General features: G+C 43.2%; 1 protein-coding gene across 3 annotated transcripts in view; it reads left to right on the plus strand.

Annotated features, from left to right (window-relative positions):
- The first annotated feature begins 248 nt into the window (after positions 1-248).
- Positions 249-13,240, plus strand: part of LOC132761613 (squalene synthase-like) — a 38,096-nt gene continuing 25,104 nt past the window's right edge. Inside the window, exons 1-2 of one of the 3 annotated variants that reach the window (XM_060754640.2) lie at positions 249-420; positions 10,958-11,087. In XM_060754640.2, the coding sequence (XP_060610623.2) occupies positions 10,986-11,087 (102 nt within the window). In that variant the 5' untranslated portion in view covers positions 249-420; positions 10,958-10,985. Of the gene's footprint in view, positions 421-5,281; positions 5,378-5,411; positions 5,464-10,957; positions 11,088-13,240 lie in introns of those variants that run through there. The other 2 variants (XM_067462748.1, XM_067462749.1) reach the window with 2 other exon arrangements.

The raw sequence follows: 13,240 nt of genomic DNA on the forward strand, positions 1-13,240 counted from the left end.
TGAAATCAGTGGCACTGATAAAATGGGCACACAAGAATAGTATCTCTTTAGATGTTGCAAGCTTGAAACCAAGACGATGTAATAACCATGGAAAGCTGCAGGTAGGGTTGCTGTTTTGCATAGTTGGCTCGGCTTTAGACACCTGGTGTTTGCGATATCATGAGCTTGCCTTGATGCCAAGATAAAAGGCCAAACATTCAGATGGGCACCCTTTTGTAACAACGCAAACTTGCTACGCTTCTCACTCTGTTCAGCCAACGACGAGCTGCTGATAGTCTGAATGATCTTATGAGAAGTTTTGGAGATTTATAACTCAAGAGAGGCGCATTGATTTCTGCCTTGTCGATCGACACAGCTCTAGGCCATCTTCCTCTGCAGAGTGGAGCCAAGAGGAGAAAAGTGATTGACAAGGAAGAACAGGTAAGCTATGAAAGGCTGCAATACACAAGTTTTTTTGCATGAGCTGACTGGGAAAGGCAGGATTTCCCCTTACTCTCTATGCCGTCACTGCCTGGGGGCTATAGTTCTTAGTGAGAGAAACGTGGACATGACATCTTTTCCTCAGGGGATTGCTTCTTGCCTTCCTTTAGAGAATTGAAACTCTCAAGGATCAAGACACTATAGATAACTCGAAATAGGCTTTATTGTTCACAAGGAGTTATCTTTCTGAGGCATTAAACTTGATGTTTCAAAAAGGGGGTAAAGAACGATCTTGACAGATTAGAGAGATGGGCCAAAACTAACAAAATGAAGTTCAACAGTGACAAATGCAAGATACTCCACTTTGGCAGAAAAAATGAAATGCAAAGATACAGAATGGGGGACGCCTGGCTCGAGAGCAGTACGTGTGAAAAAGATCTTGGAGTCCTCGTGGACAACAAGTTAAACATGAGCCAACAATGTGATGTGGCGGCAAAAAAAGCCAATGGGATTTTGGCCTGCATCAATAGAAGCATAGTGTCTAGATCTAGGGAAGTAATGCTGCCCCTCTATTCTGCTTTGGTTAGACCACATCTGGAATATTGTGTCCAATTCTGGGCACCACAATTCAAGAGAGATGTTGACAAGCTGGAAAGTGTCCAGAGGAGGGCGACTAAAATGATCAAGGGTCTGGAGAACAAGCCCTATGAGGAGCGGCTTAGGGAACTGGGCATGTTTAGCCTGAAGAAGAGAAGGCTGAGAGGAGATATGATAGCCATGTATAAATATGTGAGAGGAAGCCACAGGGAGGAGGGAGCAAGCTTGTTTTCTGCTTCCTTGGAGACTAGGACGCGGAACAATGGCTTCAAACTACAAGAGAGGAGATTCCATCTGAACATTAGGAAGAACTTCCTGACTGTGAGAGCCGTTCAGCAGTGGAACTCTCTGCCCCGGAGTGTGGTGGAGGCTCCTTCTTTGGAAGCTTTTAAGCAGAGGCTGGATGGCCATTTGTCAGGGGTGATTTGAATGCAATATTCCTGCTTCTTGGCAGGGGGTTGGACTGGATGGCCCATGAGGTCTCTTCCAACTCTATGATTCTATGATTCTATGATTCTATTACAGTCTCTGGAGTCTTGGGTCCAAGGAGTTTTCCAGCTGAGAAGCTTTCCAAGTTCCCTGTATCTCAATGCCTATGAAGTCAGAATATTCACAACCCCAGTCCAATGACCTATATTGAAGGCACAAAGAACTCCTCTTGATGCCAAAGGACTGGTTTGAAGGGGCTTAAAATCATAGAATCATAGAATCAAAGAGTTGGAAGAGACCTCATGGGCCATCCAGTCCAACCCCCTGCCAAGAAGCAGGAATATTGCATTCAAATCACCCCTGACAAATGGCCATCCAGCCTCTGCTTAAAAGCTTCCAAAGAAGGAGCCTCCACCACACTCCGGGGCAGAGAGTTCCACTGCTGAACGGCTCTCACAGTCAGGAAGTTCTTCCTAATGTTCAGATGGAATCTCCTCTCTTGTAGTTTGAAGCCATGGTTCCACGTCCTAGTCTCCAAGGAAGCAGAAAACAAGCTTGCTCCCTCTTCCTTTTGGCTTCCTCTCACATATTTATACATGGCTATCATATCTCCTCTCAGCCTTCTCTTCTTCAGGCTAAACATGTCCAGTTCCCTAAGCCGCTCCTCATAGGGCTTGTTCTCCAGACCCTTGATCATTTTAGTCGCCCTCCTCTGGACACATTCCAGCTTGTCAATATCTCTCTTGAATTGTGGTGCCCACAATTGGACACAATATTCCAGATGTGGTCTAACCAAAGCAGAATAGAGAGGTAGCATTACTTCCTTAGATCTAGACACTATGCTTGTACAGAAGTTGATTATAAATTGTATGATTTTAACTATTTGTGTTTGGATTGGTTGCACTAATGCTGGAGCGGCCTAGCTGAGAGGAGTGCGTTACCATGGAGACGATGCTGCAGAGAAGTGGGAGGAGCTTAGAGGGGAGAGTTTGAAAAACGACAGTTTAAGTTCAGTCAGAGTTAGAGTTTAGGTTCAGAGGGGTGAACAGTCAGAGTTAGGTTTTAGGTTCCGAGGAGTGAGGAGTTAGGGTTTAGCAGTGAGGAGTTAGAGTGAGGAGTTGAGAGAGAAGGAAAGGAAAAGGTGGCTGAGTGACTTCTGAAGCAAAGTTTCGAGGCTTTGGAAAGCCGGGTCTGGCTATTGAAAGTTTCTCTGGCTAGGGTAGCCGAAAGGGCGAAACATAGCCGGAATTCTTTAGTCCAAGGAGAGGCTAAAGAATAGCTTATTTAGAATTTGATCTAGGAAGGATCAAATAAGGGAAATATCCCTGTATTGATACTTTGTCCGAAGCAAGTGCTCTATGTCAAGAAGATACTGTATAACCTGAAAGAGTGTAACATTCATCTAACCAAGCATTATTCTGAGTTCCATAACAAAAGTTAACAAGTTTATTGAGCACAAAGCGTGTGGTTGCAAGTTGTAACTTTTCTTATGGAACTCAGAATAATGCTTGGTTAGATGAATGTAACAACAGGGGTGGGACAACAGGAAGTGAGATAAATCTATTCCTCTAAACACAACCAAGTCCAAATCCAGCTCAGCGTCCATAGTCCCAGTCCGAGACCTGTCCATTGTCAATTCTCATGAATTATTGCGATGAGTTATTTCCTGCTTCCCAAATCCTTGGTCCCCCAGCGATGATTTGAGCTTTTTTTTCTAAAGGATAGGAGAGAGGGGGCCAACTTGATTTCACTGAGGAGTGTTTTCACAGATGGGGGGGCCACCACCAAGAAGGCCCTGTCTCTCGTCCCTGCCAATTGCGCTTGCGAGGGTGGCGGGATCGAGAGCAGGGCCCCACGTGACGATCTTAAGCTCTGAGGTGGATCATAGAGGGAGTTATGTTTGGACAAGTAAGCTGGGGCAGAACTGTATAGGGCTTTAAAGGCCAAAGCCAGCACTTTGAATGGTTTTATTATGGTTGCTGCAAATGGCATTTTATGCATTTGTAATTATATGGCATTTTATGCATTTGTTCGAAGATTTAAGCCTTAATAAAGAACTTTGTTGGACTTACTTTGAGCCTCTACAGAACTTTGTTTTGGGAAACCTAAGGGACCCTTTCGCTGAGGCACCCCGGCATACCGTTGGGCATACAGAAAGTACGTCCTGTAAACAGACATTGTCATAGGCCCAGTGCACGACAGCACAGTACTATACCACCATATTGTGATAAAATGCAGGGTTCCGTCCTGGGCCTGGTCCTGTTCAACATCTTTACTAATGACTTAGAATGATGAAGGGCTAGAAGGCATGATCATCAAGTTTGCAGACGACACCAAATTGGGAGGGATAGCCAATACTCCAGAGGACAGAAGCAGGATTCAAAACGATCTTGACAGATTAGAGAGATGGGCCAAAACTAACAAAATGAAGTTCAACAGTGACAAATGCAAGATACTCCACTTTAGCAGGAAAAACGAAATGCAAAGATACAGAATGGGGGATGCCTGGCTCGAGAGCAGTACGTGTGAAAAAGATCTTGGAGTCCTCGTGGACAACAAGTTAAACATGAGCCAACAATGTGATGTGGCGGCAAAAAAAGCCAATGGGATTTTGGCCTGCATCAAGAGGAGCCTAGTGTCTAGATCTAGGGAAGTCATGCTACCCCTCTATTCTGTTTTGGTTAGACCACACCTGGAATATTGTGTCCAATTCTGGGCACCACAATTCAAGAGAGATATTGACAAGCTGGAATGTGTTCAGAGGAGGGTGACTAAAATGACCAAGGGTCTGGAGAACAAGCCCTATGAGGAGCAGCTTAAGGAGCTGGGCATGTTTAGCCCGAAGAAGAGAAGGCTGAGAGGAGATATGATAGCCATGTATAAATATGTGAGAGGAAGCCACAGGGAGGAGGGAGCAAGCTTGTTTTCTGCTTCCTTGGAGACTAGGACGCAAGGGAACAATAGCTTCAAACTACAAGAGAGGAGATTCCATCTGAACATGAGGAAGAACTCCCTGACTGTGAGAGGCGTTTAGCAGTGGAACTCTCTGCCCCTGAGTGTGGTGGAGGCTCCTTCTTTGGAAGCTTTTAAACAGAGGCTGGATGGCCATCTGTCAGGGGTGCTTCTTGGCAGAATGGGGTTGGACTGGATGGCCCATGAGGTCTCTTCCAACTCTTTGATTCTTTGATTCTATTATTCTATTATATAGATAGCTAGATATGCAGATATTTTGCTGTAAGCAGAAGATATATATATATATATTACCACAATACATATAACACCAGTATGTTATACTGTTAGTATTATATTATATATTGTATTATACCATATATTACAAAATATATTACAACATTATCAATATTATATATATTACTATTATTATGTTCCAATAATATTGAACAAGTTATGATATAATATAATATATTATATAATACTAACAGTATTATAATATTATATTACAATAATATTATATTACAATATTATATAGATAGCTAGATATGCAATTATTTTACTATATGCAGAAGCAGAAACCGTTCTGCAGCAATCCACATGTGAATTGCAATTCTTGCAATTGTGAGGCTGAAACCCAGAAAACGAAGAGACGTTTGCAAACAATGGCACCCAAAGGTGCTCGGCCCCTTTAAGAAACCCGGCGACTTGTTCCCTGCTGGGTCCTCTGACTCCGCCTCCCGGGCTCCCACCAGCCAATCGCGGGGCACCGAGGGCCCGTCACACCAGCCCAGTTGGAACCTGATTGGCCGCCCTCTTCCTGGTGCGAGTACCGCGCGGCCGCCGAGGCCCGCCTATCAGCGTGGCGTGCATGGCGCGCCGGCCTCCCATTGGCTGCTGCTAGGTGACGTGGGTTGACAGGGAGAAGATGAAAGGGGAGGATGTCTTAGATGGGCTGAGCATCTGGAGAGGGAGGCTGCAGGTAAGGTTGACCCTCCTCATTGGGGACTAGGAACTTGAATTGGCAAAAGGGAGGAAATAAAGACAGGGGGAGGATTATGTGAACAGGTATAACATGCAAAATCATATGAAATGATACTATATTCTGAATTTTAGATGTTTTTAATATGGATCAATTGCCTATGTACTGGTTGCAGGTAATGTTGGCCCTCCTCATTGGGGACTAGGAACTTGAATTGGCAAAAGGGGGTAAATAAGACAGGGGGAGGATTATGTGAATAGGTATAACATGCAAAATCATATTTAATGATACTATATTATGAATTTTAGATGGTGTACTGGTTGTTTTTAATATGGTTCAATTGTCTATGTACTTTTAAACTTCTTTCAAAACTGGATTGTATATATGTTGATATGTTTACAATGATTGTATATGTTACATTTTAATACAATGCCCTCTGCTTCAATGAAATAATAATAATAATTGATTTTTATCATTTCCCCATTACTGGGGATGGGAAATAATATATTAAATTACTAGCTGTACCTGCCATGTGTTGCTGTGGCCCTAAAAAAAAAAACAGATTTCCAGACATGGAGCAATGTGGGCTAGGGAACTCCTCCCACCAAATATTTCCTTCTGGCAGGTAGAAGCCAGGCTTTTAAGGTGCAAGGCTATTCAAAGGTAATCCAGGTGGGCAATTGCAACATTCACGCTTAGCTCAAGTAAAAATGGAGGATGGTGGTGCCAGGGAGTTGTTTTTGTGTATGCGCTGTAATGTCTTTTTGGAGGTTTAAGTTCTTTCTACTGAGGGTCTGGAGAACAAGCCCTATGAGGAGCGGCTTAAGGAGAAGAGAAGAGAAGGCTGAGAGGAGATATGATAGCCATGTATAAATATGTGAGAGGAAGCCACAGGGAGGAGGGAGCAAGCTTGTTTTCTGCTTCCTTGGAGACTAGGACACGAAACAATGGTTTCAAACTACAAGAGAGGAGATTCCATTTGAACATTAGAAAGAACTTCCTGACTGTGAGAGCCGTTCAGCAGTGGAACTCTCTGCCCCGGAGTGTGGTGGAGGCTCCTTCTTTGGAAGCTTTTAAACAGAGGCTGGATGGCCATCTGTCAGGGGTGATTTGAATGCAATATTCCTGCTTCTTGGCAGGGGGTTGGACTGGATGGCCCATGAGGTCTCTTCCAACTCTTTGATTCTATGATTCTATGAGTATTTGTTGTTTTAATGAGTGATGGTCACTTGATTCCTTGATAGGTGTCTTGTGTCCAAATTTGGTGTCAATTAGATAAGACAGAGGTCCTCCTGGTCGATCGTAAACCGGATCGGGGTATAGGGTGGTCACCTGTGTTGGACGGGGTTACACTCCCCCTAAAGCCACAGGTCCGCAGTTTGGGTGTCCTCTTGCATTCTTCGCTTACACTTGAGGCTCAGGTGTCGGCGGTATCCGGGAGGGCCTTTGCGCAACTCAGACTTGTGCGCCAACTGCGACCATACCTCGTGAAGGCTGATCTGGCCGGGGTGGTCCACGCCTTGGTCACCTCTAGAATGGACTACTGCAATGCGCTCTACGTGGGGCTGCCCTTGAAGACGGCTCGGAAACTTCAATTGGTCCAGCGGGCAGCAGCCAGGATGCTAACCGGGGCTCATTATCAAGAGAGGTCAACCCTCCTGTTCAAGGAGCTCCACTGGCTGCCATTTATTTTCCGGGCCCAATTCAAGGTGCAGGTGCTCACCTACAAAGCCCTGAACGGTTTGGGACCACCCTACCTGCGTGACCGCATTACCATCTACGAACCCACACGCTCGCTCCGGTCATCTGGGGAGGCCCTGCTCGTGATCCCACCTACATCGCAAGCGCGTTTGGTGGGGACACGGGACAGGGCCTTCTCTGTAGCGGCCCCCCGACTCTGGAACGCCCTTCCAAAAGATCTCCGACAGGCCCCTACTCTAGCTGTCTTCAGAAGGAATTTAAAAACTTGGCTGTTCCGTTGTGCCTTTTCAGACTAGGAATTCCCACCCAAGTCCTAGTAGCACCTTAACATAACTAATCGCTGCTGCACACCGCACTTTTAATCCGACGTGCCTCCTACCATTTCAGCACTTTTAACCCTTGTACCCCATTGCGCCGGCCGAACCAGTTTTTAATAATGTCTTGATGTATCGCCATTGTCGTTATTTTGCTTATTGTTTTGATTTGCTTTGTATTGTTGTGTTGTTTCTACTGTATTGTGTTTTGAGGCTTCGGCCTGTGTAAGCCGCATCGAGTCCTTCGGGAGATGCTAGCGGGGTACAAATAAAGTTAATAATAATAATAATAATAATAATAATAATAATAATAATAATTTGTCCAGTGGTTTTTGTGTTATTTTAATCTCACAAATGAACATTACATTTTTATTTATATAGACTAACCATCCCCTGCCACACGTTGCTGTGGCCCATTCTGGTGATGTAGAAAATAAAGTAATGAGAAAGTGTTGGTTTCTAATATATGTAATTTCTTTATGCTTGTGGGTAAACAGTATTTCTTTCTGTTTCTTTGCCAGTGTTGATGTGGAGAGTGTCTGGTTTGCCCACTCTGGAACATGCAGCATATAATTGTCCTTCTTTAGGGTTCCCTTTCAAATCTATGATACTATATCTCTCTTCGTGTGTGAATCATTTATATCTATCCATATCTATGACTGGATGGCTCTTTGTCAGGAGTGCTTTGATTAGGTTTTCTTGCCCTGGTGAAGGGAGTTGGATTTGATGGCTTTAAGTATTTTCTGTTGGTCATGGGGTTCTGTGTGGGAAGTTTGCCCCAATTCTCTCGTTTGTCAGGTTCAGAATGCTCTTTGATTGCAGGTGAACTATAAATCCCAGTAACTACAATTCCCAAATGTCAAGGTCTATTTCCTCCATATTCCATCTTTGTTCATATTTGGGCATATGGGGATTCGTGCTAAGTTTGGTCCAGATCCATCCTTGTTTAAGTTCACAGTGATCTCTGGATGTTGGTGAACTACAACTCCCGAACTCAAGGTCAATGTCCACCAAACTCTTCTAGTATTCTCTGTCATGGGAGTCCTGTATGCCATGTTTGGTTCAATTCCATCGTTAGTGGAGTTTAGAATGTTGTTTGATTTTAAGTAAACTATACATCCCAAGAACTACAACTCCCAAATGACAAAATCAATTTTTGAGTGATGGCCACAAGTAGGTGTCTTGTGGCCAAATTTGGCAGCAATTTGTCCAGTGGTTTTTGAGTTATGTTAATCTCAGAAACGAACATTACATTTTTATTTATCTAGGTTATTAATTGTGATTTCTTATTTCATCTCCCCATTACCTGCGATGCGAAACAACATATTAAATTATTATTATTGTTGTTATCATTACTGATATGTGCTTTGAATGCAACATTCCTGCTTCTTGGCAGGGGGTTGGACTGGATGGCCCATGAGGTCTCTTCCAACTCTATGATTCTATGATCAATTGTGATTTTATGTTTCATCTCCCTTTTGATGGAGGTGGGAAACGTTGCATTGATTTTATTGTTGTTGGTAATCCTTTCTCAATGCCTCTCCTCGTTGATTATGGCAGATAACATGTTAAGTAATGATAATGTGCACGTCGCCTCTGGTGTGAGATATTTGTTGTTTTTGTTGATGTTGGCAATCCTTATTGTCTCTCCTCATTGATTGTGGCAGATAACATGTTAAGTAGTGATAACAATGTGCAAGTCACTTCTGATGTAAGAAAATTGGCCGTCTGCAAGGACGTTACCCAGGGGATGCCCGGATGTGTTACCATCCTGTGGGAGGCTTTTCTCATGTCCCTGCATGCGAAGCTGGAGCTGACAGACAGGAGCTTACCCCACTACCAGGATTCGAATCGCCGGCCTTTCGGTCAGCAATCCTCAAGTCGCTCCTTGTCAGAAAACTTGCAGTTTCTCAGGTTGCTTCTGATACGTAATGATAATAATAATAATAATAGCTCACTTTTTATCTCTTGACTGAGATACAAAGCAGCTCACGCATTAAAATCAAAACAATCTAAAATCTACAACTTACACATAAACCCTGTTAAAATATTATTGTTATTGTTGTTAGGACGCATATTGGGACACAAAGCATCTCACAATTAAAAACAGACAATATTTTAATGTTATTCTTTTAGTTGTATAGTACCATGTATAGTAAAATCAGAAAGTATTGATACTGATTAATACTATTAATAATGATTTTTATTTGTTACCTGCCTCTTCTAATGGCTTGAGGCGGGGTACAATATAGTCAAAACAAACAATAATAATTGGGATGATGGAGTGTATCTATCATCTGTAGAATCGTACACTGTAGAATTAATTAATGCAGTTTGACACCACTTTAAATTTCAATGGCTTAGTGCAATGGAAAGGTCTTTAGCCTTTCCTTCCACTAAACTACAACTCTCGTTGCATTAAGCCATGTGGCTCCTGGTTTTTAGCCTTTCCATCCGCTAAACTACAACTCTCGTTGCATTAAGCCAGGGGTCCTCAAACTAAGGCCCGGGGGCCGGATACGGCCCTCCAAGGTCATTTACCCGGCCCTTGCTCAGGGTCAACCTAAGTCTGAAATGGCTTGAAAGCACACAACATCAGCCAAAATCAGGCCCACACTTCCCACTGAAATACTGATAAGTTTATATTTGTTAAAATTGTTCTGAATTTTAATTATTGCATTGTTTAAAGTGTTTTTTTGTACTACAAATAAGATATGTGCAGTGTGCATAGGAATTCATTCATGCTTTTTTCAAATTCTAATTTGGCCCTCCAACGGTTTTGGGGACTGTGACCTGGCCCTCTGTTAAAAAAGTTTGAGGACCCCTGGTCTTTAGCCTTTCCTTCCGCTAAACTGCAACTCTCGTTGCATTAAGCCATGTGGCTCCTGGTCTTTAGCCTTTCCTTCCGCTAAACTACAACTCTCGTTGCATTAAGCCATGTGGGTCCTGGTCTTTAGCATTTCCTTCCGCTAAACTACAACTCTCGTTGCATTAAGCCAGGTGGCTCCTGGTCTTTAGCCTTTCCTTCCGCTAAACTACAACTCTCGTTGCATTAAGCCAGGTGGCTCCTGGTCTTTAGCCTTTCCTTCCGCTAAACTACAACTCTCGTTGCATTAAGCCAGGTGGCTCCTGGTCTTTAGCCTTTCCTTCCGCTAAACTACAACTCTCGTTGCATTAAGCCATGTGGCTCCTGGTCTTTAGCCTTTCCTTCCGCTAAACTACAACTCTCGTTGCATTAAGCCATGTGGCTCCTGGTCTTTAGCCTTTCCTTCCGCTAAACTACAACTCTCGTTGCATTAAGCCATGTGGCTCCTGGTCTTTAGCCTTTCCTTCCACTCTCGTTGCATTAAGCCATGTGGCTCCTGGTCTTTAGCTTTTCCTTCCACTAAACTACAACTCTCATTGCATTAAGCCAAATGGAGTCAAACTTCATGAGTTCCACAGTGTAGCTGCACTCTAAGAATAGAATGATTAAAAGGAATGGCAGTTGGTATTGCTGGGAAAGGATGACTTAGGGAATTATTCCCCATCAGATTGAATCATGCTGCTGCTTTCACTTTTCCAGCCTGCCCAAACTTTGCCAACCTGAGACCATGGAGGTGTTGAAGAAATGGCTGGGTCACCCCGAAGAGCTCTACAACTTGGTGAAGTTCAAGATGGGAGGTTACAAGACTGTGATGCCCAAGATGGAACAGGTAAGTTCATGTGTTTTTGTTTCACCTTGCTCCCACCTCTTTTCCTCCCCTTTCAGTTTGGTTCTTAGGGACAGCCATATAACCAAGGCGGTTAATCCACAATATCTGCTTTGAACTGGATTATCTGAGTCCACACTGCCATATAATCAAGTTCAGTGTGGCTGAGAGGAGACATGATAGCCAATATGGGAGAGGAAGTTACAAGGAGGAGGGAGCAAGTTTGTTTTCTGCTGCCCTGGACACTAGGACGTAGAACAATGGCTTCAAACGACAAGAAAGGAGATTCCATCTGAATATTAGGAAGAACTTCTTAACTGTGAGAGCTGTTCAGCTGTGGAACTCTCTGCCCCAGAGTATGGTGGAGGCTCCTTCTTTGGAAGCTTTTAAACAGGCTGGATGGTCATCTGTCGGGGGTGCTTTGAATGCTGTTTTCCTGCTTCTTGGCAGGGGATTGGACTGGATGGCCCATGAGGTCTCTTCCAACTATATGATTCTATGAACATGAGGAAGAACTTCCTAACTGTGAGAGCCATTCAACAGTGGAACTCTCTGCTCTGGAGTGTGGTGGAGGCTCTTCCAACTCTATGATTTTATACAGCTGTGTGGAAGGGGCCTTAGTCTGTGGCCTTGCAGTCTTTATACTGAATCAATTCTGCTTAGGGCCCTTCCACACAGCCCTTTATCCCACAACAACAACAACAACAACAACAGTCCTATCTCATTAGCCAAAAGCAGGCCCACACTTCCCATTGAAATACTAATAAGTTCATATTTGTTAAAATTGTTCATTTTAATTATTGTATTGTTTGTGCTTTTTGCACTACAAATAAGATATGTGTAATGTGCATAGGGAATTCATTAATTTTTTTTCAAATTATAATCTGGCCCTCCAACAGTTTGAGGGACTGTGACCTGGCCCTCTATTTAAAAAGTTCGAGGACCCCTGGTATAGGGCTTAGAGGTAGTTGTGGTTCACGAGTCAAGGGTGCTTAAAGGATTTCCCTTCTGTCCAACTTTGTTGCCATAAAATTGCATGACTTCATATGTTTTTGTGTACATCCGTTATGTACGCAAAAGGTGATTTATAATAATAATAATAATAATAATAATAATAATAATAATAATAATAATAACCTTATTTTTGTTCCCTGCCGCCATCTCCCCAGAGGGACCTGGGGTGACTTACATGGGGACAAGCCTGATCAATGTAATTAAAATACTACACACTGAAGTACACAAACAACAGCATAAAACAGAATAGAACACAGCAGAGCAGAATATAAGAGCAACCATAGAATCCTAGAGTTGGAAGAGACCTCATGGACCATCCAGTTCAACCCTCTGCTAAGAAGCAGGAATATTGCATTCAAAGCACCCCTGACAGATGGCCACCCAGCCATCGCACCAACAATGACAAATTCAGGGTATAAAACATAGCTGAATGAATGTGACATGATGCAGGGAAAATGTAAGAGTGCAATGTTGTAAAAATAAAATATTTTAGAAAGTTAAATAAATTCAAGCATGATGAAACATGAAATTCAGCCGTTTGAAACATGAAGGGCTAGCTGTTTTTTCAGTGGAAAATACAGATGAGTGCCATGATTGGTTAATAGCATCGTCCCTGAGTGTTAAATTGCAAGACGTATATGTAATATTTTCCCCTGAACTCTGACACCATAAATAGTTTATTTCAACATTGATGGAAATGTTGATTTGATTTGTGGGATTTGGGCAGTTTTGGTTATTTATTTTTTTGTCTAGTACCTTATTGCATTGAATGTTTGTCGATAATTGTTGTAAACCGCCCTGAGTCTCTACCGTGAGACAGGGAGGGATATAAATAAAGTTTTATTATTATTAATAGCCGTCCCCTGCCTAACAGTCTACTGTGGGCCCTCCAGGTGTTTTGGACTTCAACTCCCACAATTCCTAACAGCCTACCGGCTGTTAGGAATTGTGAGAGTTGAAGTCCAAAACACCTGGAGGGCCTACGTTTGCCCAAAGCCTGCTGAAGCCTTTTGGATCCTGTCCTTTTGGGATCTTAGCTTTTCCTTCCCCTTTGGTGCCATCTGGATCAGCAGAATGCCTTCTGTATTGTCGAAGGCTTTCATGGCTGGAATCACTGGGTTGTTGTAGGTTTTTCCGGGCTA

Source organism: Anolis sagrei, chromosome 1, assembly GCF_037176765.1.
Source record: "Anolis sagrei isolate rAnoSag1 chromosome 1, rAnoSag1.mat, whole genome shotgun sequence".
Classification (NCBI taxonomy): Eukaryota; Metazoa; Chordata; class Lepidosauria; order Squamata; family Dactyloidae; genus Anolis; species Anolis sagrei.